Source organism: Ovis canadensis, chromosome 11 (genome assembly GCF_042477335.2).
Source record: "Ovis canadensis isolate MfBH-ARS-UI-01 breed Bighorn chromosome 11, ARS-UI_OviCan_v2, whole genome shotgun sequence".
NCBI lineage: Eukaryota > Metazoa > Chordata > Mammalia > Artiodactyla > Bovidae > Ovis > Ovis canadensis.
Genome location: NC_091255.1, coordinates 61,833,867 through 61,861,716, shown reverse-complemented (window position 1 = coordinate 61,861,716; position 27,850 = coordinate 61,833,867). Strand labels below are relative to the sequence as shown.

The following is a 27,850-nucleotide window of genomic DNA, read 5'->3' as shown; positions in this document are numbered from 1 at the left end:
GAAGACAAAGGGAGTGAAAACTCAAACTTTGCTGGAAAAGTCAGGGAAGAGACACCAGTCGGATACTGGGCACACTCCCAGGGACCTTCTTCCAGGCAAGAGAGATGCCCAGAGCAGGGCAGACCTAAGACAGTTTCCCTGTCTGCTGGGGACTCCAGGGGAGAGAAATGTTCTCCAAGTCTCGCCCTCTGTCCCTCCCCACCGTTTTCCTGGCTAAGGAGTTTAGGAGCCTCCTGCCTTTTCAGAATCTCTTCCTTTGCAGCATTTCTTATGAAGTCAGAATCCCATTTCCAGGCAAAGGTGCTTGGTCATAAAGATAATAAAGAGATTCATTCGTGATGGAGGGGAAGTACACAGCGGTTTCAGCTGCCCATGGGGCTTCACTTACTCATGGTGTGTGACAGACAATGAGCTCTTGCCCAAGCCTCCTAGATCGGAATGCTGGCGCCCGTCGTGGGGTCGCAGGAAGCTCTGGCCGCCTTGGTGAACACAAGGTCCCACACTTGCGCACATGGTCTCCGTGTGCTCCAGAGGCCAGCCTGGGGGCCGGCACCCACATTGCCATTGTTCTGCTTGGTGGCTGCCTCTGCAGCTGGATGAGTTAGGAGACTGGCCTCAGACCACAGAATTGCTCAATGCCAAGCCCAAGGCCTCCCTCTGTCTCAAGACTGGTGGGCTTTCCACAGCACCAGGAGGCACCCTGGGTTCAACTGTCCAGTGGCCTGATATGACTTATGCGTGTTGATTGTGCTTCTCCTATGTGACAGTTGGCGAGGCCTGGGGACACAATGGGGGCTTCCCTGGTGGCTCACATGGTAAAAAAAAAAAAAAATCTGCCTGCAACGTAGCAGCACGATCCCTGGGTCTGGCAGATCCCCTGGAGAAGGGAATGGGAATCCACTTCAGTATTCTTGCCTGGAGAATCCCATGGACAGAGGAGCCCAGCAGAATGGTGAGGAAAAGACTCTAGTACCTTCCCTCTGGAGCTTCTAGTCTAGGGCTGATATGCAGGAGGCAATGAAGCCTCTCCCTTCCTGCTGCCCTTTCTCTTGGACAGTTTGGAGAAATGTGTGTGTGTGTGTGTGTGTGTGTGTGTGTGTGTGTGTGTGTGTGTTTGAGGGTAGGGTGTCTCACCTGATCTCTTGGAAGCCCTGCCCCTCACTGCCTCAGTGAGGCTCTCCCGGGGCTGGGCTTCCTTGGGCATCTTAGCTCCTCTTAGCTGAAGCCCCTGCCCGCCAGGACTGATGGTGGGAGCCAGCCTTGCTGGTGCCCAGGGTGATGGCAGAGATGACCTTTCCCATGCAGTTGGAAAGGTCCAAGGGTTGTGTAGCAGGTTGACCCCGACCTCTCTGTCTTTCCGGCTTCAGACAATGCCGAGGGACGGGCTGGGGAGTCCTGGACAATGGTCTGCAGCCGGAATCGCCATTCCAGTCTGCAGGCCTTTGTTCCTGCCGGGAGGGGCCCGAGAGCTAATGAAAAGGTTTGTGGCTCAGATGTCTGTGAACAGTGGAGGAGTTCTTTCAAGCCTGACATTCCAGGCCCAGCCGGCCTCTGGCATTTCCCAGAAAAAGCGCCGAGGGAGGGGAAAGAAAACACTTTACCCACCCACCCACCCACTTACCCACCGGCCTGCTGAGATTCCTTCTCCCTCTGGCCCTTGGGCTGGGCCTGAGCTCAGACCCCCTGCCCTGGGCAAGGTCGGCAGGGGGGGCCCCCAGTCACCCGCCCAGACTCTGGAGGGGGAGCCTGGAGAGTACAGGGGTGGGTGGGGGGGCATCTGGGAGGGGAGAGGGGTTTCTTCCCCGGCTCCAGTTGGAATCGCCATCTGTTCCAAGTTCGGAGTTGGGAGTAGAGGAGGAGCGGAGTTGGCTTCCAGCCAGCTATCACCCCTGACCCCAAGCCAAACCAGCCCTGCTGTGTCCTGGGTTGGGATGGTAAGAGGCTCTGTTCGCCCTGAAGCGGCCGCTGTGCCTGCGGCCCGTGCCCTTTCCTGTGCTCGGGAACAGACACCAGAGCAGCGGGCAGTTCTGGGAAGCGAGGCTGTGGTGAACCATCTGGGCTGTAATGCAAATGAGGCCTGGCCTGGTGCCTGGAGCTGAAGTGGCAGTGCCCTGGAGGGAGAGCCAGCCGGGGAATGAGGACGAGGCAGGCTCCTGGGCCCCAGACGCCCTTGGAGAGCCGGGATGGGTGGGGACCGGGTGGACGCCGTGGGCTGGCTTGCCCCGAGATAGCCAGATAGGCTGGCTGCTGGAGCAAGGCAGTGGGGGAGCTCCTAAGCTGCCCTGGGCTCCTGGGTCAGATGCTCACAGCATCTGAACTGACCTCCCCGGGGTGGGTCTGCGCTCAGGCTCCCTTGCAGGGGTAGGGTCGCCGTCTCCCATACAGGTGGTGACTCCCACCTAGGAAGGTCCCCAGCTCCAGTGTGAATCACACATTGGCACGCACTGATTCTGGGACAAGTTCAAAGGGATGTGATGTACCCTCTCTCTGGCTGAAACCAGCCAGGAGGGCAGAGAAGTGGCTCAGAAGGACTGGGACGTGGGAATCTCCAGGGGTGAGATTCCAAGGGGTGACTCTGGGAGCTGGCTCTCCCATGACCTTCCTTTCCAGCTCTCCCCTCGCCCCTACTGCACTCACCTGCCTCACCCGAGTGGAGTTCCAAGTGTCTGCACCCAGGCACATGAAGATTTCATAAGACCCCTATACTTATAAACAAAATTGCTGATGGCAGTTCAGATTTCTGGGGTAATTGGACCTATTTAGAGCCACTTCTTGCTCTCGCAAGATTTGTTTTACAAAACGATTCATTCTTTTCTTTTCTTTTTTGGGGGAGGGACCAGACCACATGGCATGTGGGATCTTAGTTAGGATAGAACCCAAACCCCCCTGCACTGGAAGCGAGGAGACTCAACCACTAGACTCCCAGGGAAGTCCCTCGTTCATTCATCTCTTTCTTTTTTAAAATTATTATTTTTAATAACTTTATTTATTTTTGGCAGTGCTGGGTTCTTTGTTGTGCGTGGGCTACTCTCTAGTTGCAGTATTTGGGCTTCTCGTTGCAGTGGCTTCTCTTGCTGCGAAGCATGGGGTCTAGGGCGCTGGGGCCTCAGTAGTTTTGGCATGCTGCTGCTGCTGCTAAGTCGCTTCAGTCGTGTCTGACTCTGCGACCCCATAGATGGCAGCCCGCCAGGCTCCTCTGTCCATGGGATTTTCCAGGCAAGAGCACTGGAGTGGGGTGCTATTGCCTGGGCTCAGTAGTTGCGACTCCCAGGCTCCGGAGCACAGACTCAGTAGTTGCGGTGCATGGGGCTTAGTTGCTCTGCGGCATGTGGGATCTTCCCGGATCAGGGATGGAACCTGTGTCTCCTGCACTGGCAGGCTGATTCTTTACCACTGAGCCACCAGAGGAAGGCCTCATGCATTCCTTTAAGAGGTAATTTTGAGTACCCACTACGTACCGGAGATTGGTCTGGGAGCCTGGAATTTATCAGTCTGGGCCCTCAAGGAGCTTAGATTCCAGAAGAAAAAGGTTCTCCCACAATTGATGTCATGATTAATTAATTGCAACTGTGTTAAGTACTCGGCGAAGTCTCAGGGGCTATGTGAGCATACGATGGGGACCCCCAGTCTGTGGGTGAGGGGGACAACTGGAGGAAATCCCTGAGGAAGGGGCACGTGCAGACTGATGGGAAGCTGAGGTCTGGAGAGGTCTCCCCACGTCTCTCAGCTCACAGGTGCAAGGAGCAAGCGGAGCTTTGGGACAGACACACCACCAGCTCCACGGTGCCTGGGCTCTGCCACTGAGTGTCTTCCCACTGTCCACTTCTGTCTCCCTTCGCACTCTCCAGGGACAGAAGCCTTAGCTCAGCTTCTGAGCTCAACCTGAGACACCTCCAAGCAGAGAAGATGGTCTATTCTACTCCATTCTGTGGGAGGAGAATCAGGCGCATCCTTTGACTTCTGGAACTTTGTAAACCTCAAAGATGTTTCACAAACAGGCAGGATGGCTGTTTGCACAGCCGCAGTCCAACATCTGCAACAGACAGATGAACTGCCGTGGCCTGCTACAATCACCCTTCCTCCTGCGGTAACTGGGGCATTATATATCTATATCTATATCTCCAAGGATGCACGCAAAGTGACGAGTTACACACTGAATGCAGCTCAGAATTTAAAACTTTTGAAAGGGAAAGTGTCAGTCGCTCAGTCGTGTTTGACTCTTTGCGACTCCATGGACTGTAGCCTGCCAGGCTCCTCTGTCCATGGGGTTCTCCAGGCAAGAATACTGGAGTGGGGTGCCATTTTCTCCTCCAGGGGATCTTCCCTACGCAGGGATTGAATCTGGATGTCCCATGTCACAGGCAGATTCTTTACCATCTGAGCCAGAGACAACATTTAAAAATCTGGAAATTTCACATTTGTGTTTGACTTGAGGGTGAAATTTTGGACCGATCTGGCAGGTCTAAGTGGACCCTCTAGTTGGGACCAGGGCTCTCCAGCTCTGCACAGCCCACCTCCCAGGATCACTGCCCTCCCCTCACTCCTCTCCCTGCCAAGAGCTATGGGCACGGAGGTGGCACCTCTACCTGGCCTGTGTCCTCCCACCTCTCTAGGCTAAGGGGTGAGAAGGGTGATTGACTTTGGGGGATTTCCTTTGAGTGTCTTTCCTAAATTCCAGGAGGCTGGATATAAATCAAGCCTGGGCCTGGGTGTCTGAAGCCTCATCTCTCACCTGCTGGAGCCTGGTCGGACTTCGTCTCATCTCAACAAGAAGACTTATCCTGCTGGAGACTCTGCTGCCAACCCTGGGGCGCACCTAGCCTCTTGCACCATGCGGACTGAGCAGGGAGAAGCAGGGAAGGTAGGGTTCCTTCAGGGAGCCCCCCAGCAGCTCACCTCCACCACCCAAGCGGGGCCCGGGGATCCTGGGATTCCCTGGGATGTAACTGGCCACCGGCCACCGTGTTTCCCCACGGGCTGGGCTGCTGGATCACGAGGAGGCCTCCAGCTCCTGGTTGGGGTGGCGCTGGCTGCCTGCCACACCACAAAAGGCTGAGATTCCCCTGAAGCTGAGAGCCGCATTTATCTCTCACCGGGACAGAGAAACAAACAGGCATGCTTTGCCCAGGAGGCATTTCCAGAAATTTGGGCTCTGGCTTCTTGTTGACGAAATGCCAGATTATCCTGGCCCTCTTTGTGGTGAGAGAGAGCCATTGAGCAATAGGGGTTTTGTGACAAGATTTAAATGATAGATGCAAGAATCTTGACCACATCCCCACCCCTGTCAGCAAGGTTGATGGTTTGAATTCAGTGGCTTGGACAATTTGTCCCTCATCACCCGCAATTCCAACCGACTCAGACCCTAGGTGCCAGAAGACCTCTTCTCTTGGGGCCCTACAGGCGCTGTGGGGCCTCTGACAGGTCCATGGCTGCAACACAGGGAAAAGCTGTTTTTTGAAGCAGACATTGGGATACTACGGTGCAGAGCTGGCAGGATGCTATTGTAAATAAAGTTTTATTGAAAATACAACCGCATTGGTTTGTTTTGCTTGTGGTTTTTGCACCAGACTTGAGTAGATGCCACTGAAATTATCTGGTCTTCAGTATTTACCATTGAGCCTTTTAAGAAAATATTTGGCAACTCCTGCTCTGAGGGGACAGAAGCTCGTCTCATGCCAGGGAGGACAGGGGTCAGGTCTTAACTTTGGGGAGGAAGAGTATCAAGGGCTCCACAAGCCGCAACTACTGAAGCCTGCACACTCTAGAGCCCGTGGTCTGCGACGAGGGAAGCCACTGCAAAGAGAGGCCCATGCACCGCAAGTCAAGTCCATGCACAGCAATGAAGACCCAGCACAGCCAAAAATAATAATGATTTTAAAAAAATTAGAGTGTCAGGGTCTGGGAAAGATCAGAGCAACAGCTCAGTGGGGAGAGCATACCCCAGGGAAAATGAAGGCAAGAGAAGGGCTGGTGGCTGGAAGGGAGAAGGGAGACCTAGGGGGTCTCTGAGGTGCCAGGTTTGCAAAGGGATCTGCGGCAGCAGGTCAGTAAAATCCCAGGGGGCCAAGCCACGGTCGCCCCCATTTCCTCCTGCAGCGGAGGCTCCAGGGCTCACAGCTCCTACCCTAGGTGCATTTGTCAAGCATGAGTGAACGAGCTGCTTCCTGTGCTAGGTCTTGTTCTGGGTGCTTAGTGCCGGGCTTTATGGGCTCACATTTGGAGTGGGGGCAAGGAGACAAAAGACACAGCAATCCACCAATAAATAGTATTAGATCACAGTTGTTAATAGTAAGAAAATAAAGTCCTGTTATGGAGTGGGGGGTGGGGGGCGGCTGGGCACTTCAAAGGGAAGTGACCTTTGGACAAGCTCCAGGGTGGGAGGTGGAAGACAGATCCTAAGGCAGCAACCTGTGCTGGGGAGTTTGAAGCATTGTAAAAAGGCCAGGCTGGTGAGGCCGGGCAGTCCCCGGGCGGAGGAATGGAGGCAGTGGTCCCAAGGTTTCATGCCATCCTTGCTCCAACACTGCACAAAACTCGAGTGTGCTCCTCAGAAACAGGCAATCAGACCCCATGTCAAACTAACCTAGGAGAGTTTCTCATCACTGATGGGCTGGCCAGCCAGCTGGGCCAGCTCTTGAGTTTCTCCCTGTGTTTGGGAGAGACCCTTGCTCACCAAGCAAGCTGGGAGAGGGGCCTTCCTCTTGCATTGGCATGATTTTCGGCTCAGGGAGTGAATCACAGACAGTGAGGCATGGGTCCTTGGCTCAGGATTTCCTGGTATTTCCTGCCTGCAAGAACAGCCCCGCTATCAGGGGCGGCAGCCCACCACTCCTTGACGTCAACTCTCCTTTTCGTGAATGGATTTCCTTTTCCGTTTGGGAAGACACGATCTCGGTCATCAGTCCATCAACCCTGTCTTTCTCGCCCTGGCACCTCCTGTTTGGGAAGAAGCGAGCAGACTAACCAGAAGGCAGTGTGTGAGCACAGGAGGTCAGGGAGGGAGACTCAGCAGATGGGCTTCCGAGACACCTGGGGGTTTTCAGAGGACAGATGCTTTCTTGCCTGAGGTCATCAAGGTGTGACTTGCAGCTGCCCTTGTGTCTGCCCAGACTGCTTGTCCTCCAAGTAGCTTGGGGCACTACCAGCAGACTTGGGCACCTGTCTTAGCTGAGAATGACTTATCTCCTCTATTCATTCTCCAGACGAAACCTCTCGGAGGAAGCAGTGTTTGTCCTGTCACCATGGAAAAATGTAACCATGTAAAAAATTGCTCAACCCCTTAAAACCATTACTTAAAATTTTTGCAACCTCTCAATGTGCGTGTTGGAGGGCAAAATCATAGTTGCCTCATTCTGGTTGTAGCTCTGTTTCAAAGTAGCCACGAAGGCCAGAGGCTCTCCGTGTGTGGCTTCAGAAAGGACTGGGGTCATTGCTCGCTGTTTATGCTTAATGTAAATACTCCTTAGTTTAACTTACCGGACTGTTGATGTCTCTGTGTGCTACTACAGTTTACTTTAGATCAGAAGTTCACAGTGGGGTGGTACTGTTGTTGTTTATCTCACTTAATACCTCACTCAGCAAAGCATCACATGTTAAAAGAAACTGCCAGCTCTTCTCCAGATGGTCAGGATGCTCCTGTGGTCCGCGTGGTACTCATTGCCCAGCATCATGGTGTGGCCATTCGGCAACTTGACTCTGCAGCTACTCTGTGCCAGGCACCATGCAAAAGTGGAACCAAGCAAAGAATGGTTTCACTCGAGTTCCTGGAAATTAGGCAATTTGATGATTCACCACTTCTAACTTGGAAGAGCTGAATCAAATTCCACCCTGTATTTGTAAAGCTATCTGAAACTTAAGGGAAAAATGAAAATCTGAAATACTCATTGATTGTAAACACTCCGGAAAATATTAAATATCACCAAACAACCAATGTTAACATTTTGGTGTAATTTACGTTCAGTCTGTTTGTACACACGCTCTTTTCCCAATTTTTAACAGAATGGCATACGCTCCATACTACTCTTTGAAATTTGGATTTTACATTTAATTTCATTAACCATTCTTCTTTTTGCTCTTGCTGCACTGAATGGCATGGAGGACTGGCTTGAATCTTAATTCCCAACCAGGGATTGAACCCCAGAGCCACGGCAGTGAAAGCATGGCGTCCTAACCACTGGACTGCCAGGGGACTCCTTTTAACTGTTCTTCTAGAACATACTTTTAGAATGAGAGCATGGTCTTCCAACATAATGATGTACCATTATTTAACTAACTTCCCCACTGTTGAATGCTTTCATAATTTTGATATAAACAAAGTTGAGATGAACATTTTTGTAGAGAAAGTGTATTGATTTCTTCAGGATAATTTAATGAAAGCAGAATTCAGAATATTTTGTATCCATATTCTTTTGTATCCATTTTGTGTCTATATTCTTTTAACCATACAACACCTCCCCTGGAATAAGGATGATATCATCATCTCCTATAGCTTTTCCAGTTTCCAGTTCCCAGCCTATGTGGGTTCTGCCAAGGAAACACTTGTTATAGATAAAGTTATCATTTAACTTTTCTTTAAAATTTATTTATTTTGGCTGCACTGGGTCTTCTTGCTTTGCTTCGCGTGGGCTTTCTCTAGTTGCTGCTGGGGGCGGAGGTGGGTGTCTTCCTTGCAGTACATGAGCTTCTTACTGCCGTGGCTTTCTCCTTGTGGAGCACGGGCTCTAGGTGGTTGGGCTGCAGTTGTTGCAGCCAATGGGCTTAGAAGCTGCTGTGGCATGTGGAATCTTCCCGGACCAGGGACTGAACCCATGTCCCCTATATTGGAAAGTGGATTTCCATCCGTTGTGACACCTGGGAAGTCCCATCCATTATCATCTTAAAATCAGCAAAGGAGAAAAGGAAAGATATACCCACCTAAATGCAGAGTTCCAAAGAATAGAAAGGAGGGATAAGAAAGCCTTCCTCAGCGATCAGTGCAAAGAAATAGAGGAAAACAATAGAATGGGAAAGACTAGAGAGCGCTTCAAGAAAATTAGAGATACTAAAGGAACATTTCATACAAAGATGGGCTCGATAAAGGACAGAAATGGTATGGACCTAACAGAAGCAGAAGATATTAAGAAGAGGTGGCAAGAATACACAGAAGGACTATACAAAAAAGATCTTCATGACCCAGATAATCACGATGGTGTGATTAGTCACCTAGAGCCAGACATCTTGGAATGTGAAGTCAAGTGGGCCTTAGGAAGCATCACTACGAACAAAGCTAGTGGAGGTGATGGAATTCCAGTTGAGCTATTTCATGTCCTAAAAGATGATGCTGTGAAAGTGCTTCACTCAATATGCCAGCAAATTTGGAAAACTCAGCAGTGGCCACAGGACTGGAAAAGGTCAGTTTTCATTCCAATCCCAAAGAAAGGCAATGCCAAAGAATGCTCAAACTACCACACAATTGCACTCATCTTGCTGTTGCTAAGTCACTTTAGTCGTGTCCGACTCTGTGTGACCCCATAGACGGCAGCCCACCAGGCTCCCCGGTCCCTGGGACTCTCCAGGCAAGAACACTGGAGTGGGTTGCCATTTCCTTCTCCAATGCATGAAAGTGAAAAGTGAAAGTGAAGTCGCTCAGTCGTGTCCGACCCTCAGTGACCCCATGGACTGCAGCCCTCCAGGCTCCTCAATCCATGCGATTTTCCAGGCAAGAGTAATGGAGTGGGGTGCCATTGCACTCATCTTACATGCTAGTAAAATAATGCTCAAAATTCTCCAAGCCAGGCTTCAGCAATAGGTGAACTGTGAACTTCCAGATGTTCAAGCTGGTTTTAGAAAAGGCAGAAGAACCAGAGATCAACTTGCCAACATCCACTGAGTCATCAAAAAAGCTAGAGAGTTCCAGAAAAACATCTATTTCTGCTTTATTGACTATGCCAAAGCCTTTAACTGTGTGGATCACAACAAACTGGAAAATTCTGAAAGAGATGGGAATACCAGACCACCTGACCTGCCTATTGAGAAATCTGTATGCAGGTCAGGAAGCAACAGTTAGAACTGGACATGGAAGAAGACTGGTTCCAAATAGGAAAAGGAGTACGTCAAGGCTGTATATTGTTACCCTGCTTATTTAACTTCTATGCAGAGTACATCATGAGAAATGCTGGGCTGGATGAAGCACAAGCTGGAATCAACATTGCTGGGGGAAATGTCAATAACCTCAGATATGCAGATGACACCAAGCTTATGGCAGAAAGTGAAGAAGAATTAAAGAACCTCTTGATGAAAGTGAAAGAGGAGAGTGAAAAAGTTGGCTTAAAACTCAACATTCAGAAAACTAAGATCATGGCATCTGGTCCCATCACTTCATAGCAAATAGATGGGGAAACAGTGGAAACAGTGGCAGACTTTACTTTTGGGGGCTCCAAAAATGCTGCAATGGTGACTGCAGTCATGATTAAAAGATGCTTGTTCCTTGGAAGAAAAGTTATGACCAACCTAGACAGCATATTAAAAAGCAGAGACATTACTTTGCCAACAAAGGTCTGTCTAGTCAAGGCTATGTTTTCCCAGTAGTCATGTATGAACTATAAAGAAAGCTGAGCACCGAAGAATTGATGCTTTTGAACTGTGGTGTTGGAGAAGACTCTTGAGAGTCCCTTGGACTGCAAGGAGATCCAACCAGTCCATCCTAAAGGAAATCAGTCCTGAATGTTCATTGGAAGGACTGATGTTGAAGCTGAAATTCCAATACTTTGGCCACCTGATGCGAAGAGCTGACTCATTTGGAAAGACCCTGATGCTGGGAAAGATTGAAGGCAGGAGGAGACGGGGACAACAGAGGATGAGGTGGTTGGGTGGCATCACCAACTTGATGGACATGCATTTGAGTAAACTCCGGGAGTTGGTGATGGATAGGGAGAACTGGTGTGCTGCAGTCCATGGGGTGGCAAAGAGTCGGACACGACTGAGTGACTGAACTGACTGACGAGAAGTGTTCTTGGCTATACCGATGAGCTCCTTCAGCTTCTTTGGCCATGGGGCCGTAGTTCCCAGAGGGAGGTTATAACGTGTGTGTGCATTTGGGCCACAGAGGTGTCTTCACTGCACCTAGACTGGGTGAGCCGCTCTGTGTCCTCGAGCTGCAGGCCTGGAGCTGACCAGGTGAAACATCGTCTTGCCTGGGTCTGGTGGGGGTTTTTTCCGTTCTCAGTGCTCTGGGGTAAGTCAACGGGTCACCCGCTTCTGGACATCTTACCCAATACTTGGAGGCGGGACTCGGCCTCTCAAGTCCAGCCTGAACTCGGTCACGGGACCTGGACAGGTGATGCCCCCCCACTACTTTCCAACCCCTGTCCGGTATCGAGGCCCAGTCAGGGGATGCTGAGGCCCGCCCTCTGCTCTCCCACCGCCTGGCTCCGGCTTGCAGCACACCTGTGCCCACTTGGCAGGAAACCGAGGCCGAGGGGCCCGGCAGCCGGCGCTCCCGGCTCGCGCGCGCGGCCGCTGTCCGCGCGCGCGGGTGTCAATAAAGTTCTCGCGCGCCGGAAGCGGAAGCGGCGAGTCTCCATGGCGGCGGCGGCGGCTGCGGCTGCGGGGCCGGTGTTCTGGAGGCGGCTGCTAGGCCTTCTGCCTGGCCGCCCCGGGCTGGCTGCGCTTCTGGGGCGCCTGTCCGACCGCCTCGGCAGGAACCCGGACCGCCGGCGCAGGAGGTGAGAGGGCAGCGGGGTTGCAGGCGCGCCCGCTCCCCCCCGACCGGGACCCCAAGCCCCCTGGCGTGGCGGCGAGACCTCCGTGTCCCCCGCGTGGGCCCCCCGGCCCCACTTTGCCGCCAGCCTTCCTGGGGAACGGGGGCCCTGCGAGCGAGATCGGCTGGGCCTGCCTGGAGCTGCGATGGGCGAGCCCGACCCCGGTCCGCGTACGCTGGAGCGAAGGGGCTCCTGTGTGTGCACTCTGGGCGGGGGGTGGGGTGGGGTGGGGTGGGGTTCTGAGTTCGTGCTTTTCTTTGGGCCCCAGGGTGTGAGTGTTGGAGAGTGTCCGCGAGAGACACTGCTTGGGTACGGAGGGGTCTTTTCCTTAAATAATCCTAGCTGCGGGGGTGACTTGGTGGGAGTGAATCAGCCCTGCTGGGATTCTGTGCATGCAGCGTTTCTCACATCCTGCCAGAGGGCTGTGAAGCAATCCTGAGTCAGGAACACTCCGGCAAGGGAAGAGGAACCACTCGAAACCCCTTTTACACTTTGCAAAGGGCCTGTGTTCTGGAAAAGTACTGAAGTGACTTATGCAAGTGGTGAAGGAGGCTTTGAAGCAATTCTCCCAGGCAGTGATTTTTAAAAGTAAACATTTACCAAGAACATGTTGACCTAAGGGGCCTGCTGCTGTTGCTAATATTAAAAAAAAAAATCTGTGCACAGTTTTTTTGTTAAAGAGACTCAAGCTTTACACTTATTTTTTTAAGAAAACAAACAAACGTAGAACTGCATCCTTTTCTAGAGGTTGTGCCTGTCTTAGATTTTTATCTGCTACTTGGGTGAAATTTGACCTCTGGCATTTGGTAGATCTGTGGTCCAGTCCAGTGTTGATTCTAGGTATGGGAAGGAACTTGCTTCATATTGGGTGACGTTGGAAGAGTTTCAGGGAAAAATTAAAGTTTGATTTAGGGGAAGTTTTTGTGATAGAATCAGCACAGGTTGGTTCTCTTGGAAGCTTACCGATCAGAACAGCTTTAAATTTTACATCAGTGAACCTAATGGGAGTGGTGTATTGAAGAGGTGGGCTCCCTTTTCTGTAATTGGTACTTAACAAAGACCTGTTCACGCCAGTGGATAGCCAAGTCAAATGACTTCTATGTCCTGACCTCAACCCACTAAGAAATTTGGTTTAAAGTTTTAAAAAAGGCTCTGAAGGACGAGATGTTTAGGCCGTTTTGTCATTTCCTTTGTATATATTTAAACTGTACAAGAAAACACTTCATGTTAATCATTGTTTAACATTGAAATTGATTATTAAAAGATGTTGAGGCAATAGCCACAAATTCTTCTAAGACAGACATTTCTCGAGTGGGTGGGGGTGGGGCGGTGGGGGGTAGGGGTTGGTGTGGCAGTGGTGATAGTCTAAATTGAATTCTTAAGATCTTCTGTAAATAGCTTCAGTGGCTGCAGGTGTTGTGGCTCCATGTTCCTTATTGATTACGTTGAGAGACTTGTTTCTGTGGGTTGGCAATTAAATCAGGAACCCAGTTAAATCACAGAAACGTAATTGCCCGAAATTTTTCGCCTTACGATGCCTGTGCTAGGGTGGAGGATACACACTTTGAGCAGTATTACTACAGTACTGTGGATTTCTGACCCTTTCTTTGTCTTACTTGGTTTGCAGACTTTTTCTGCTTCTCTGTGGCTTGGGTGTTTGGGGTTACTCATGTCTCTGTGGCCACTCACCTCTAGTGGCTGCTGACTTTCGTTTCTTCTCCATTGTTCAGTTGCACCTCCCAATTCCTCATTCCCCGAATGATATGGTTTCTTGTAATTCTGATCATTGATTCATTGATAATAATTTTGTGTAGTCATGAACTTAACATTATTTTAGATTTTAGCTTGCCAGTCTGACTCAACTGTTGGAGTACCTGGTGATTCCTTGTGGCTAGCAAGGGGAGTGGTGAGAGGGAACGGTTCTTTACTGCAGTTGTTTTCCTTTTAGTTAAAGAGACAGCCGTAGTGACAGAGAACTCTACTTAAAATTATTTCTAATTAGTGATCTGGAAATACTGTTGTTTTTCCTCTCGAGCAGGCATCTGGCTCCTCATGGACAGCTGGATCCACTCGCTTATTCAGCCTGCGTATATAGAGCACTGCTGTGCCTGTGTTAGGTACCAAGGACACAAATCCAGAGCGCCACCTTCCAGGCGCTCAGACCCATGAGCAGACAACAGTAATAGTTAAGTAAGATAGGAAAGGTCATGGCGGCACCGGTGCACAGCTGGAAGTCACAGAGGCTTCCGGGTGGTGGTGGTCTTGGAGCTGTGTCTTTGAGGCGTGTCGAAGTGGGGGAAGTGGGGGCCAGTGTTCACAGGAGGATAGTGAGTGATGTGCTCGTAGGCTGATGGGGACAGCAGTGGACGGCAGCTCTGAGGTCCCACAGGTCCTCAGACTGTTGCCAGGAGGAGGGACAGGAGGGAGAGATGGGAGCTGGGCCGAGCCCTGGGGGTCCTCGCTCTGAGAGACCCCGTGCAGTTTCTCTGGCTAACCCGTCTCGGCCTGAGGAGGTGGGGCTTGCTTGCGGGAAGAGGTGAGGGGGTTGGATTGGAGTCAGCCATGGTGCGGGTTGCGTGGGAGGGTTGCTGAGGAGGCAGCTCATGTTTCTGACTGGGGCAACCACAGGGATGGTGGCACGCTTCACCGAGACAGGGAGTAGGAAAGAGGGCCGGGTCGAGGGGTGATGATAAGGTGAGTTCAGGGCAGGTCAGTTAGCATCCAGGTGGGTCCAAGCGAAGGCACTCCCTGTTCAGGTGACTGGCAGGTTGGTTGCCCTAGAGAGGGAGACAAACTTGGGGAAGTTTCCTGGCCTCCTCGGACTAATCAGAACTAGCTTGTTATTTGGAGCAGATGAGACCTAGTGGGAGCTGTGTCAGGAGGGCCTTAGCTCCTAAGAGAGCTTGCCTGCCATACAAGGAGATATTTTCTCTGTGGTCTCCTTTTTCTCTTTTAAAAGCTATTTTCAGTTTGAGCTGTGTGCAGAAAAGTCTTTATTCTTGAAACCCGAGGTCTGTTTATTCTAGGTGTGTGTATGCATTCGTGTGTGTGTGTGGGGGGGGTGGAGGTGTTGTGGGGGTGGGATGTCCTGACTTTCCTGAGTTGTCAGAGGGGAGTGTCACCAGCAAACTGTTCTTTTTATTGCCCCCCCCCCTTTTTTACCTTGTAATGCCAGCTCAGCCTACTCTTGTTCAACTTCTTCGTGGTTTCCACTCTGAGGGACCACCAGATTTCCAGAAATTACTTTTTCTCTGAATTTTCCCAGTTCCCCCTTACTCATTAGAGTTCAGTAGAGCCATCTCTTAGTTATTTATTACAGCAGTAGAATGGGTAGGGAGGGCAGGGGGAGGACATTTAGAATCAAAGCATGATTTCCCCAAATAATTCAAATTAGATCTTGTCGAGAACTAAATTAAGATTTGCAGCCGACTGACCTTTAAATGGTAGCTTTATTAAGATCCTATTAACCTGAGTACCTTCTGAGCACATTGCTACTGGTGACGAATTAGCCTGGTCAGCCAGCTGTGTACTTGGTGGATGGCTAGAAACGAGCCCGGGATTAAAGCGTTCTGATAGATAATCCCGTGGTAAACAAGTGATCTGCGTTATGTAAACGCGTTGTTTTCAAAGCTGCCGGGAAGTCAAGCCGATTGAGGGAAGTCGAAGTCAAGCCGATTGAGGGAAGTCGGGCTGGTTGAAGCCGGGTGGATTAGTAGCACCTGTGAGTGATTCTCGGCAGAGCCTGCTGGGAGCCCGTGGCTCCCGAGGAGCGTCAGGGTCAGAAGTCTGCGCTAGGTCTCTGGCCCCTCGACGTAATCGACTTTCTTCTGGAAAGCCAAGGGGGGGCTACCGGGGCCGCGTGTAAGTCACGCTGGCAGCCCCGGCCCGGGGCTGGATTTCTTGGAGGAGTGCAGCGGCCGTTGGTCTTCTGAAGTGACCTACGGGAATTCACACTCATTTCCCTTTCTCGGGGTGAGGGCTTGCGTTAGTCAGGAAGGGCCGCCTGCTGCCAGGGCTGCAGGAAGTCTGGTCCCTTGGTGTAGTTTCTCGAGCCTTTCTCAGGAAGTGTTCTGACGGTTGCCCTTTTCTCATCACTTCACCTCTTTACGCTTAAGTGTGTGTGACGGGGGTGGGGTGGGGGTTTCTTAAAAAGCAGTTTCTGAAAAGAATGGCAGTCCAGAGTTCTGTTTCTTTTAAAAGCTTCTTTCTTTTTTCTTGTCGTTTTGTACCGATTTGGGTGGGACCCAAGCCACAGCATGTGTACCACGAATCTTATCATACAGTTCCCGGAGAGTTTGTGGACATTCAGGCCGCGACCCTGAGTGCGGGACACTTAGGTAATGCCCTTGCGTGGGACGGGGCAGAGCCCCTCTGCTGTCCATGGTGGATTTGTGGTTGGTGTAGGAGACAGTCCTCCGGTACCCCACTTTTTTTTTCCTTCAGAGCCCCACAGCCCCTGTTTTGCAGAGACCCTAGGAGGCTGGCCTGCTTCCTCGTGTCCACAGGTAGCGGGTGGCACCGCTGCTGCCCCTGGGGAGCCCCAGTGTCCTCTGCGGCTGTGAGAGCTGCGGGTGGCCTGGTGGAGGTGAAGTGCAGACCCAGGCGGGATTCTTGGGTGTCAGCTTTCCTTGGCACCTCCGCGGTCCCCGTGAGGACACGTGAGGGCTTGGTCGGACTTCCAGGCGCATGGTCTGTGTCCTGGTCGAGGGGGAAGGCAGTATGTGTGGCAGGTCTCCCCCCGGAGTGCGTGCAGTTTCATAATGTTTGGTGGAATGAAAAACTCCAGTCCTCCCACACAAAGGAGAAATGCCTTCTCCCATTTCCCTGGGCTTCCCTTGCACAAAGGGGTGTTGATGGTGTCTCAGCAGCTCTTCTGCCCCCTCTCTCGGTTCTGCTGCTGTCCAGTACCTCTCATGAGTCGGCACGGTGCACCGTCCTGTCTAGGACAGCTGGGCAGGGTTCTGCCATCCTTGGTCTAATGGCGGGCCTGTCCGCGGACTAGAGCGTCATGGAGGGTCAGGTGTGGATTCCTCTTGGAGAGGCTGGGAAGAAGCCTCCCTCTCTTCCCCGCTGCCCCGCTTCATACTCACTGTGCCCGCCTAGTTGCCCCCCTATCCTCTCACCCCATGCCTGCAGGCCCCTCTCCGGGTAGAGGGAGAGGCCCTAGGTCAGGGGTCCTCAGCTTAGCCCCAGCGCACTCCCCAGCTCAGGGAATTAGTCTGAAGGTTCCACAGGAAGTCCTCCGTCATGAGGCTGACCCTCTACCTGAGCCAGGTGTCCTGTGGGTTTTGGCCAGAGCCGCCCTGTGGAGAGGTTGCTCTCCCATCTCGCCTTCAGAAGAGCTGAGGATTGTTTGGCATTGTTTGCAGCTGAGGGCTGTAGCGAAGCCGTTCAGCTTGCCTGAGTTTGAGTTCCAGGGCGCGCCCTTGCTCTGGCCTGAGCCCTGTCCTCTAAACCCCCCTGCAACCCGGAGTCAGGGCAGGAGAGGGAGGCAGAGCCTTATCTGGCCCCCCAGCCCCTGCCACTTCCTCCTCCCTGTAACTGGAAATGGGAGCTTGATGGTATCTAGAAAGAGATGATTCAGGGGAGTGCAGGGCTCGGTGTGGAAACTGTGTGTGTGTCTAGTTCTCTACATAGTGAATGTGGCAGCTCTGCTTTCTTTGTAGAGTAACCACAGCTCCCTGCCTCCTCTCGTCTCGCGGGGTTTAGGGTTCTGACCTGGGACAGCTGCCTAGGGTAGGGGGAATTGCTTGTGCAGGTGGTGGGGGCCCCTGGAGGCTGGGATTAGCATGCAGGGGCTGTGGCTGGCACGGGGGGAGACCTTTTCTGAGAAGATTCCCAGGAGTCCCTCGTGGAAAGCGAGAACTCACCCCCATGAGGATCTGGCTGAGATGATCAGAGAACCCGCCCCCGAGGGCTGGCTGCTTCTGCCCTGGCAGGGCGGCAGTTAGATTTTGAGGGTCTGGGGCCTGGGTGTGGTTCCCCCTGCCTGTGTTGACCTTGTGGGGCCTTTATTAAACTCTGCGCTCCTTTTCCAAGCATCTGTCTCTTTGGAATGTAAAGCTGCCTCTCAAGGGTTGGGTCTCCACCGCCAATTAGTCCCTGAAAGCTAATTGGCTTTCAGTTCCTTCTCTCTAACAAAAATAAACCTGTCAGTACACAGGTTAAACAGGAAACGGTGAAAAAGTCCTCAGCAGAGCTTGGAACCTGGCCTGGGTGGGAGCTTCCCGGGAGAGCCGCCCAGCGGAATGGCCCAGCAGGCCCGAAACCTGCCCGCAGTGGCCCCCAGCAGGCTGGTCTGCTGAGCCCCTCTCGCGGGTGGCTGGGCCCCACCCCCGCTGTGCTCACCGTGTGTCTTCTCTGGACTGCCTGTTGAGCCCCTCTTGGGTTTTTCTGGCGCCGGTGGGTTTTGGCAGTCCTGTCTCTTTCCCTTGCACACACCTGTCCTGGCTTGGGAACCCCCCACCCCCCACCGCACTTCCTGTCTGAATCCCACCAGGGGATCAAAGCTCCTTTCGAGGGAGGGTTGTTGTGAGGCTTCCCCAGCAGCTCAGGCATTGGCAGCTCTCCTGTGTGATCACTTGAAGCACGTGCGCCGTTTGTGTATTTTGACTTTTCCTGAATCAGTCTTAGCGGTTTCCTTTGTGTTCTTAGATGATTTCAGGTGTGTAAGCTGCTGAGGCCACCAGGTTTGTGGGCGGCAGGCCCTGGGCCGGCCATGCCTCCCCCGAACAACATCAGTGCTCACGTGACCACTTGGACTGAAGCCTGAGTTGGCACTTGCCTTCTCCTGGGTTGCTCTGTGGCAAAGAGGTGTTTCCTCATCTTGCTGTTTGGGAGTGGCTCTGAGTGTTGGTTCATCTGAAGAGCGTGGGGGACTGACTGACTGGCCTGGGGCATAGGTATTGCTCTGGATCTATTTTATCTGGTCTGAGCGATATAAGTGCTCTGAGGCTGGGAGATGAGTTGATCTTATGATGCTGAGGGGTTTTCCACCTCAAGCAGACTATTTAATTACTGAGTATTCGACTTTTGGGGCTTCCCAGGTGGGGCTAGTGGTGAAGAACTCACCTGCCAATGCAGGAGACACAAGACATGTGGGTTTGATCCCTGGCGGGGAAGATCCCCTGGAAGAAGCCATGGCAACCCACTCCAGTGTCCTTGGCTGGAGAATCCCAGGGATAGAGGAGCCTGGTGGGCTGCAGTCCATAGGGCCTCAAAGAGGCAGACGCGACTGAAGCGACTGAAGCCACTTAGCGCACGTTAGACTCTTCAGGCCCCCTCTGGGGCTTCACGATGAGTGTCGAGCATGTTCCCATTCTCATGGTTTTCCGCTGGACTGAAGGCTCTCCTTGCTCTGGAAGGTGGCCTGGAGCGCAGCAGAAGCACAGCCTCCATTTTGGAAAATCGAGGCTGCAGCCCCTTGTTCGCACATCTAGGCCTTTCATTGCTGCTCTTTAAAGGGAAGCTGGAGGAGAAGTGTAGCAAGAGACGCCTGGGAGTGTGGTCCCCACCTCCTCAGAGGCAGCGGGAAGGGACCTCTGCTCGGAGGCCTGTGTCAAACCCTGGCTTCCCAGGGTCCAGAGCCGGTACCTTCCACCCGTTGACTAAAGTTTTCTTGGCAGTGAGTCGCCGTGACGGCCCGGTGGGCTTTCTGGGAAGCCCAGCTGCCGGCCATCTGGCGTGTGTGTGGAGGGACATTCACGAACCCTGGGAAGATTCAGTGTTTTATCAGGAGACAAGTGAATGAAATCATCTTCCTGGAATCTGTGGCCCTGCAGGCCTCAGGGTGTTTAGCATCCTCTCCCTAGAGTCCCTCACGAGGCCGTGGTGAAGGTCACAGGCTTTGCTGGAAGCCAGACAGGGATGAGACTCAGCGGACAGGGGGCCCTTCACTGCGGGCTCGGCCTCAGTGGCCTGGCGCCCTCCAGAGATGGGGTGTGACCCCGAGGAGGCTGGGGCCAGTGGTGAAGGGGCAGTTGTAGTCACCGCTGGCTCCTCTTGAGACGGTCACCTCCCCAGCCTCTTCCAGCTTTTCTTTCTGTGTGTGCTGTGCTCAGTCGCTTCAGGCGTGTCTGACTCTTTGTGACCCCAGGGACTGTAGCCCACCAGGCTCCTCGGTCCATGGGATTTCCCAGGCAAAGAATACTGGAGTGGGCTGCCAGTTCCTTCTCCAGGGGATCTTTCTGACCCAGGGATCAAACTCACGTCTCTTAAACGTTCCCTGCATTGGCAGGCAGGTTCTTTACCACTAGTACCACCTGGGAAGCTGAGTATTAAAGAGAAAACTTAAATTTTTTTTTTTCTGGTTACTTCCCTGAATAAAAGGCTGTTTATCTCATCAGAGAACCAGGGGTCTGGGTTGCAGTCACCAGACTGAGACCAGACCTGCCCTTGCTCTGGGTGGCCTGTGGCAGCTTTCTGCAGGTGAGTTTGTTGGGAGTATTAACCAGGTGATGGCCTTCTGAGTTTACTTGTGGCTGCTCTAAATTTTTGTCTGCAATCAGCATAAATTTTGGGGTTTATATATAGGCTTTGGCACTTCTTAAGTTGCTTGACTCGTAGGGGCTGAAGAAAAACTCTTGCAGAGTTTGACTGGGGCTCGCTTAAAATGGTCTAGAAGATCTGAAATTCTCAAAAAGAAAAAATTATCATTTTTCCTTATTTGCCCTCAGGAGCTGAGAGAGACTTGTGAGGAAGCCTGTGAGACGTGTGACGGACTGTGTGTGTCTCCCCAGGTCGCCATGGCTGCTGTTGGCCCCTCTGCTGTCCCCCGCGGTCCCTGCGGTCACCTCACCTCCCTGCTGCCTGTGTGCGGAGGGCGTGCATCGCTTCCAGTGGATCAGAAACCTGGTTCCAGAGTTTGGCGTCTCCAGCTCTCATGTCAGGGTGCTTTCTTCCCCAGCAGAGTTTTTTGAGCTCATGAAGGTAAGTCGTGTCTAAGGGAGAGAGGTTCAGGTGTGGGGTTAGAGGTTCGGTAAGGCGGGGCATAAGGTTGGGTGAGCCCTGAGCCAAAACACCCGTCGTAGAAGCTTTCGATGGCCGGTCAGCTCTGTCTGTCAGGAGTCAGGCTCACACCTGGCTGAGCCACGCCATGACCAGAGGCTCCTTGCATGGTGGAGGTCTGAGGTAGAACAGCTCAGAGCGTGGGGACCCCGTGAGGGTCGGGTCCCAGGTGTTGGCTCTCGTGGACAGGTTGAGTCCCACTGTTCCGTGTCGGCGATTGAGGCTAGCTGGGAGGTTAGTGAGAGCTTGGGGACCACACGGGCACATTCCTGCTGAGGCTGTCCGCGCTGCGTGTGTCCAGGGGTGTGGGGGACGGACCTCATTCTGGTTAGGGCAGGGCAGACCCCCTAGGGGTCCCTGGCAGCGTCTCCAGAACCCAGTCGCTCCATCCAATGGTGGACAAGAGATGGAGACCCAAGTGACCTACGGGGTGAGATTTGATATGTAGGAAGTGGCTGGAAGCCTCTCGTTCAGCGGAGAGCATTTACAGAGAACTGAGAAGTCTGGGCGTCTGGATTTTAGGTCTCAGGGTTCTGGTGATTCTACCTGGAGTTTGTACCTTCTGTCTCCTGGTAGACACGCTGACCTTTGCATTTAGGGGGTTCAGGTGTTCGTACGTTACACAGGCGCTCATGTCATGTCTCGTTTGTGGTTAAGCTGCTAATTGGAATGAAGTAATGCAGCGCTCACTAACTTTTCTTCACGTGGATTGAGTGTATGGACAAGGATGCTGGAGTCATGGTGTGGTGCGGTCAGGAGGAGTGCTGGGAGGTCACGGGAGAGGCGGGTGGACTCTCCTTTTTCTGCACAGCCACTCTAGCTCAGTTGCAGCTTGCATGCCTCTTTCTCCTGTGCCCTGTGGTTTTGTAGATCTCCACTTGATTTCCCGCTAGCTTATTCCATCATGGCGTGTGTGCGCGCTCACTCCCCCTGCCCCCTCTGCTCTGCTCGACTCTCCCGTTTGTCCTTGGTTGTGTAGAACTGATGCTGAAACTGTCTACTCTCTGCTCCTGCTTGGTCCTCTGCTTGGCTTGAAGAAACAGATTTTTCAAAGGAGGCTGGTCTTGGTGTCCCGGTCAACTCCTGGGAAACAACAGGCTGTCTGTGGGGGTCTCCTGGCCTGGAGACGGGCCATGCTCTCATCTGCCCGGGCTGCCGAGTCCGGGACGAGCTGGAGGGCTCAGGCCAGGAGGAAGCCAAGGCCGCTGTTTCCTGCTTCCTGCACTGAGTCGTGGGCAGGTTCCCTGGCCCATTCCATGCGGAGCGGTTGTGTTTCTTCTTGGGACAGAGTGACCCATGTTCCCCGAGAGGAGAGTGCCTGCCTGCGCCCCCGCCTTCGTTACGTCGAGCTTGTACCAGGGGACCCAGCGTCACAGCAGACGGTTGCGTTGTCTTCTGTCATTTGCTGCCCGAACTAAATCAAATCACCTTTCTCCTTACTTGCTTTCCTCTTTCCTGTCTTCATGCTCACTTTCCCCACAAGCAACCATCTAGTAAATAACAAAATGAAGGAAATAGCAAACATAGGAAGTTCTTTGTTTGTTCCTTGCATAGAAGCCTTTCCTAGTGTTGTGCTGGTCTGTTATCTCGTCAAGACACCCCTCTTCCTCTGTTGACAGTGCAGGCCGTGGGGGCCAAGTGGGAAAGCAAGCTGGAGTGTGCGTCCTGCCTCTCCGGGTACCCTCGCCAGCTTGCCCTTCTTCCTGCCTTTGACCTCCTCTAGGGCCTGGCCGCTCAGCTCCTGAGAGGGGTCTGGTGTCCTGTGGCTGAAACGGGTCTCAGGAGCGGATGTTTCAACTGAGGCGTCATCTTTGGATGCTGAGTGTTCTGTTGGTGTGTCTAGCTAGGTACCTGTCTGTCTGCATTTCAGAAGTGTTACGTGCTCGTTATAAAACCTTCGTGCAGATGGGGGTGGAGTGCAAGTTTGCACCCGTACTCCCTCCTCTGCTTCTGCCTCTCGGACACACACACACACGTATAGCGTGCGTGGGGCTGGCGGCAGGGCCGCGCGCTTGGTGTTCAGTGACGTGTGTCTGTCTCTGCAGTGCACTGGGGACCTCCCCTCAGGCCATGTGCACGGGCCTCCCTCCTTCTCGAGGCTGCGCTGTATCTTGCAGCGTGGCTAGCTCAGGCTTTACTTTCAGGCTGCGTATTTTAAATTAGAGTTGTGGGTCCTTATTTGTGAGATTACCACACACATTTGGGTCTTGCTTTAAATATTAATTGGTGAAGATACAGGGTAGTTCAGCTTGGAGTGTTATTTCTTTCCAGCATCAAAGGACTATATCTTTCTTAGCGAATATGAAGATGATGACTGTGAGGGACTTCCCTGGTGGTCCTGAGACCTCTGCACACCTATGCAGGGGGTTCGATCCCTGGTCAGGGACCTAGATCCTGCATGGAGCAATTCAAAGACCCCACATGCCACTGCTGGAGATCTGGCACAGCCAAATAAATAAAAGTAAATGTTTCTTTTTAAAAAATCGTAACAAATGACTGGATTTTGAATTGTTTCTTTTCTTCAGGGGCAGATAAAAGTAGCCAAGAGGCGGGTCGTGATGGCATCCCTCTACCTGGGGATAGGTCCCCTGGAACAGGAACTGGTAAGGTTTGGAGGAGTCCTAGAGGCGGCAGCGGGTCACCCTGAAACCTCAGGCCGTGTGGCACCGTGGGGTTGGGGTAGAGCCACCCTCTTTGGCCACCGTTGCAGGCCAGCTATTTTTCCTGTGGCCCCAGATTCTGGGGTTGTGGGGCGATGTGATCCTGGGCCTTCTGGCCTCGCTGGTCCGTGTCCTCCTCAGCCTGTACAGGGGCCCCAGGCTGTCGCTCTGCCAGGCCGGGACTCGGAACTGCGACCTGCAGGCCAGATCTGGCCACCACCTGCTTGTGGCCTGTGGGCTAAAGCTGATTTTCACATTTTCAGTGTAGGGCAAAAAGTCAAAAGAGGAGTAGTAACTGTGCCGCATGAAAAGCACATGAAATTCAAATTTCTGCGTCCGTACATAAAGCTTTATTGGCACCTAGCCGCTCTCCCCTGCAGAGCCAGACATGACCGGAGTGCTCTCCATTGCCACTCTGGTCTTGGTTCTGTCCGTGGCTGTCTTCTTGCTGTGGTGGCAGAGCTGAGTAACCGTGACAGGGACCATCTGGCCTGCAAAGCTCCAAATGTTTACTCTCCAGTCCTCCACAGAGAGGCTTTCTGAGCCTTTGTTAGACGGGGGAGCCACCATGCAGGTCGGGCTGGCTGCTGCTTTCATCCAGGGGTGGCGGTGGGTGCCAGGTGCCTGCTTCGACTTGCTGTCGTGCCTCGCTTGTCCCCTCCAATGAGACAGGCAGGGCTGGGAAGGGGCACACGTCACCTGTTGTGCAGGGGTGCTCCTGCAGGACGAGCCCAGCGCAGAGTCTGCAGGCAGGTTGAGCCAGAGTGAGTGTGAACGAGGTCATTGTGTTGTCTGAGTTCTCAGGTGGTTTTCGACTCTGAGGGAGAAGATGGGCCCCTTGCCCGTAGCAAGTGTTGTTTCTTGGTTTGTCCTTGTTCAGAAACCCCTAGGACAGGGTTGTGGTTACAGGACGAGGGGAAGGGTTGAGGGCAGGAGAGCCCCATTCCCTCCCTTCTGTCTGAGGAAGGGGCCACCCCGCTTTCAGGACGTACTGTTAGCTGCCAGCTTGAGAAGCCTGTTTGTCCTCCCAGGAGAAGAATGCCACGTCCAGCCCATGGAGAGTGGCCAGTGGGCAGGTTGTGTCTTGGATTCATTCGTTCAGCAAATATTTACTGAGTGTTCTCCATGTGTGGGGTGATGTTTGTTGTGTGCCTGTGAGGATGATCTGTTGGAACGTGTGTGGGAGCTCGTGTCTTAGCAAGTGTTCTCAAGAGCAGTGAGGTCCACACCCTTGGGCACCGTGCCCCTGACCTGCAGAGCCCTCTCCTTACCTGGCCCGGGCTGTAGACACCATGTCTTCCAATTAACTGTGCCCAGGGCGGCGGCCTCGGGAAGCGGTTTCACAGCGTTGGCTTCTGGGCAAGCGTGGATGGTGTGTACAGGAGTGTGTGTGCAGGTCGGTGTGTGCATGAGTGTTCCCGGAGGACTGTGGGGGCGTTAGCTGACAGGTTGGTTCATTTCTTTAACACGTTCCCATTTTTTCAGCTCTCACTTCTGTTCTTGCGGCTCTTTTCTTGGCAGGTGGATTGCCTAGAAAGCACTCTAGAAAAATCACTCCAGGCGAAGTTTCCTCCTGGCCTCAGGGTGTCCATCCTCTTAGACTTCACGAGGGGCTCGAGAGGTAGGTCTGACGCGCTCCCTGGCCCCCAGGTTCTTCCCTGTCCAGAGCCTCTGTTTTTAAGAGTGAACCTTCACTCCAGGCTCAGCCAGGAGCAAGGCTGTTTGAAGTCAGTCTGGCGTGGGCCAGGACAGCCTGTCAGGATTCCTTTTGTGGCTTAGTGACCTGAAGTCTAAGTGAAAATGACTTTAAGAAAAAGGGAATTTTTTCCCCTAAGAAATATTGACACTTTTATTTAAAAAAAAAATACATGAAAAGAGATTTGTTTTGACTCCTGCACATCTGACCCCGTTTGCGTGGGTCTTGGTTTGGGGCTTGGACCTTGGGCTGGCTTCATCTCCCTGGCTCCTTGCGGCGCCCTCCGGCAGCCCCCGGGTCTGCGTCTTGTCCACCTGAAAAGCACCTGCTTCCCCCCGGGTCAGACCGAGGCTCCCGCGTTGCCTGCTTCGGGCTCTGTCGGGGCTTCCAAACCTGCTGACTGGCCTGGCCTGGGTGCCTCCCCCTTAGAGCTGGGGTGAGGCCAGGGTGGACAGAGCCATCTTCACCCTGAGTGGAGTGTGAGAGTCGGGGATGGGCATATGGGTGCTGGGTGGCTGGAAGAGGAGGTGTCTGCTACCCGGACCGCTCGGTCCTGCTCTGGGAGGTCGTGGGTGTCCAGGTGGAACCTGTCTTGGGGCCCCTCTGGCTGGAAACAGCCCGCGCCTGGCGGCTTGACCTTGGGCCCTCTGAGGGCGGTCCTGCTCTGCGGGCTGTGTTTCTCCTGGCGCCACTTTTCCATCCCTTCTCTCCTGCTTGCCCACGTCTTCAGGAAGGAAGAACTCGCGCACCATGCTGCTCCCGCTCCTGCAGAGGTTTCCGGAACAGGTCCGCGTCTCGCTCTTCCACACGCCCAACCTCCGCGGGCTCCTGCGGCTCCTCATCCCCGAGCGCTTCAACGAGACCATCGGCCTGCAGCACATCAAGGTGTACCTCTTCGACAACAACATCATCCTCAGCGGGTGAGTTGGCTTCCCCGCCCCTGGGCGGGAGCCAGCGGAGCACACAGGAGAGTCCGTCCTGCGAGGCCCTGCCAGGGCGTGTTCACTCTGCTTGCCTGGCTCTCGGCGTCTTCCTGGGGCCCCAACTGCCACGAAGGGCAGCGACACGCTGGCCGTGGTTCCCTGCGGCCTCAGTGCATGCTCGCTGCTATGCGAGCCCTTCGTGTGCCGTCTGCTCTGGCGCTGTCACCCCACGAGGTCTTCCTGCACTCTGGGTTGCTAACAGGAGAAACCCCAGAGGACGAGTAACTTGGGCAGGGCCAGGTGGGAAGCCATGCCCTTTGGGGGACCCTGGAGATGAGCCTGAGTGGTCCTTGGCTCTGTAAAATGTCCGTGTCTCCTCTTGATGGTCAGCTCAGTGACGGGCGGGCCTTGCAGTCACTCTGCGGTGTCACCTTGGCGCCGCTCTGGCCCACCTTTTGGGAGGAGGCCGGGCTCGCTAGCTGTTTGCTGATTGGCTGCTGCTGTGTCCTGACCCGGGTTGGTCGCTCCCCTGCTCCTGCGGGTGACCCTGAGACGGGCTCCCCAGCACCTGCGGTCACACCCTCTCGCCTGAGTCTCACCTGCTGCTTTCCTCCCTGCAGGGCAAACCTGAGTGACTCCTACTTCACCAACCGGCAGGACCGCTACGTGTTCCTGCAGGACTGTCCCGAGATCGCCGACTTCTTCACGGAGCTGGTGGACGCAGTAGGGGACGTGTCCCTGCAGCTGCAGGGGGACGACTCAGTGCAGATGGTCGAGGGGATGGTGCACCCTTACAAAGGTAGGGCCGGCCCTGCAGCCTCCCAGCCGGGGGCGGTGAGGGCGGTGAGGGCGCCCTCTAGAGGGGGTGGTGCATCCTTACAAAGGTAGGGCCCGGGCTCTGCAGCCTCCGAGCTTGGGGCGGTGAGGGCGCCTGTAGAGGGGATGGTGCGTCCTTACAAAGGTAGGGCCAGGGCTCTGCAGCCTCCGAGCTTGGGGCGGTGAGGGCGCCTGTAGAGGGGATGGTGCATCCTTACAAAGGTAGGGCCAGGGCTCTGCAGCCTCCCGGGCTGGGGGTGAGGAGGGCGCGCCTCTGGTGGCCTTGCCACGGGTTTAGGAGACTTGAGTGGCTGAGCTTTGTTTTGCTTCTGTCTTTGGAGCCAGACAGATGATGTGACTCACTGGCCATCCGTCATGCTCTGTGGGTGAGGGAGTCGCCAGGGAAGGTGGGACTGTGGGCACTGGGTCTGGGTACCCATGGGATGAGCCAGGAACCTGCCCTGCACTTACAGGAAGCAGCCTGCTAAATGGCCCCCCCTCAGGGCCACCGCTCCCAACTCCAGAGCTCAGAAGCTCTGTGGCTCTCGGCTCCAGTGAGGTCTGCGGCCTCCTGCCTGGAACGTGAAATGGGAGAGCCCTCGGCTCTGCTCGCTGGAAACAGGCAAACCCTGGCGGCTGGTGTTCCCGGGGTATTTGCATTCCTGCAATTCCTGTGGCTGTGGCTTCCTGGTGGCCTTTAAGGAGGTCTGCTGCTGAATTTGCAGCCCTATCAGCAGCGTGGGGAACGGGTTAAACCCAGCCCTTGTGAGGGGAAGAGCTAGAGAGGAAGCATCTGAGAGGGGATGGCTATGTGCTAGAGGGGGTGTGTGTGTGTGTGTCAGTGTTTTAGAGTGGCGTGCATGTGTTCATGTGCGTGCGCAGTCATGTCCAACTCTTTGCGACCCCATGGACTGTAGCCTGCCAGGCTCCTCTGTCCGTGGAATTCTCCAGGCAATAATACTGGAGCAGTGTGACATTTCCTACTCCAGGGGATCTTCCCGACTCAGACGG

The 27,850-nt window shown here is 53.7% G+C and overlaps 1 protein-coding gene across 8 annotated transcripts in view; it reads left to right on the top strand.

Annotated features, from left to right (window-relative positions):
• The first annotated feature begins 11,290 nt into the window (after positions 1-11,290).
• The window catches only part of PGS1 (phosphatidylglycerophosphate synthase 1), a 43,558-nt gene continuing 26,998 nt past the window's right edge, over positions 11,291-27,850 (top strand). For 5 of the 8 annotated variants that reach the window (XR_011246851.1, XR_011246850.1, XR_011246849.1 and 2 more), the window contains exons 1-6: positions 11,351-11,702; positions 20,477-20,666; positions 23,270-23,347; positions 24,926-25,025; positions 25,831-26,020; positions 26,644-26,822. Coding sequence is in view for 1 of the 8 variants with exons in the window: in XM_069541995.1 (XP_069398096.1) it covers positions 11,371-11,702; positions 20,477-20,666; positions 23,270-23,347; positions 24,926-25,025; positions 25,831-26,020; positions 26,644-26,822 (1,069 nt within the window). In the remaining 7 variants the exon portion in view is untranslated. Of the gene's footprint in view, positions 11,703-20,413; positions 20,667-23,269; positions 23,348-24,925; positions 25,026-25,830; positions 26,021-26,643; positions 26,823-27,850 lie in introns of all 8 variants that reach the window. The other 3 variants (XR_011246852.1, XM_069541995.1, XR_011246853.1) reach the window with 3 other exon arrangements.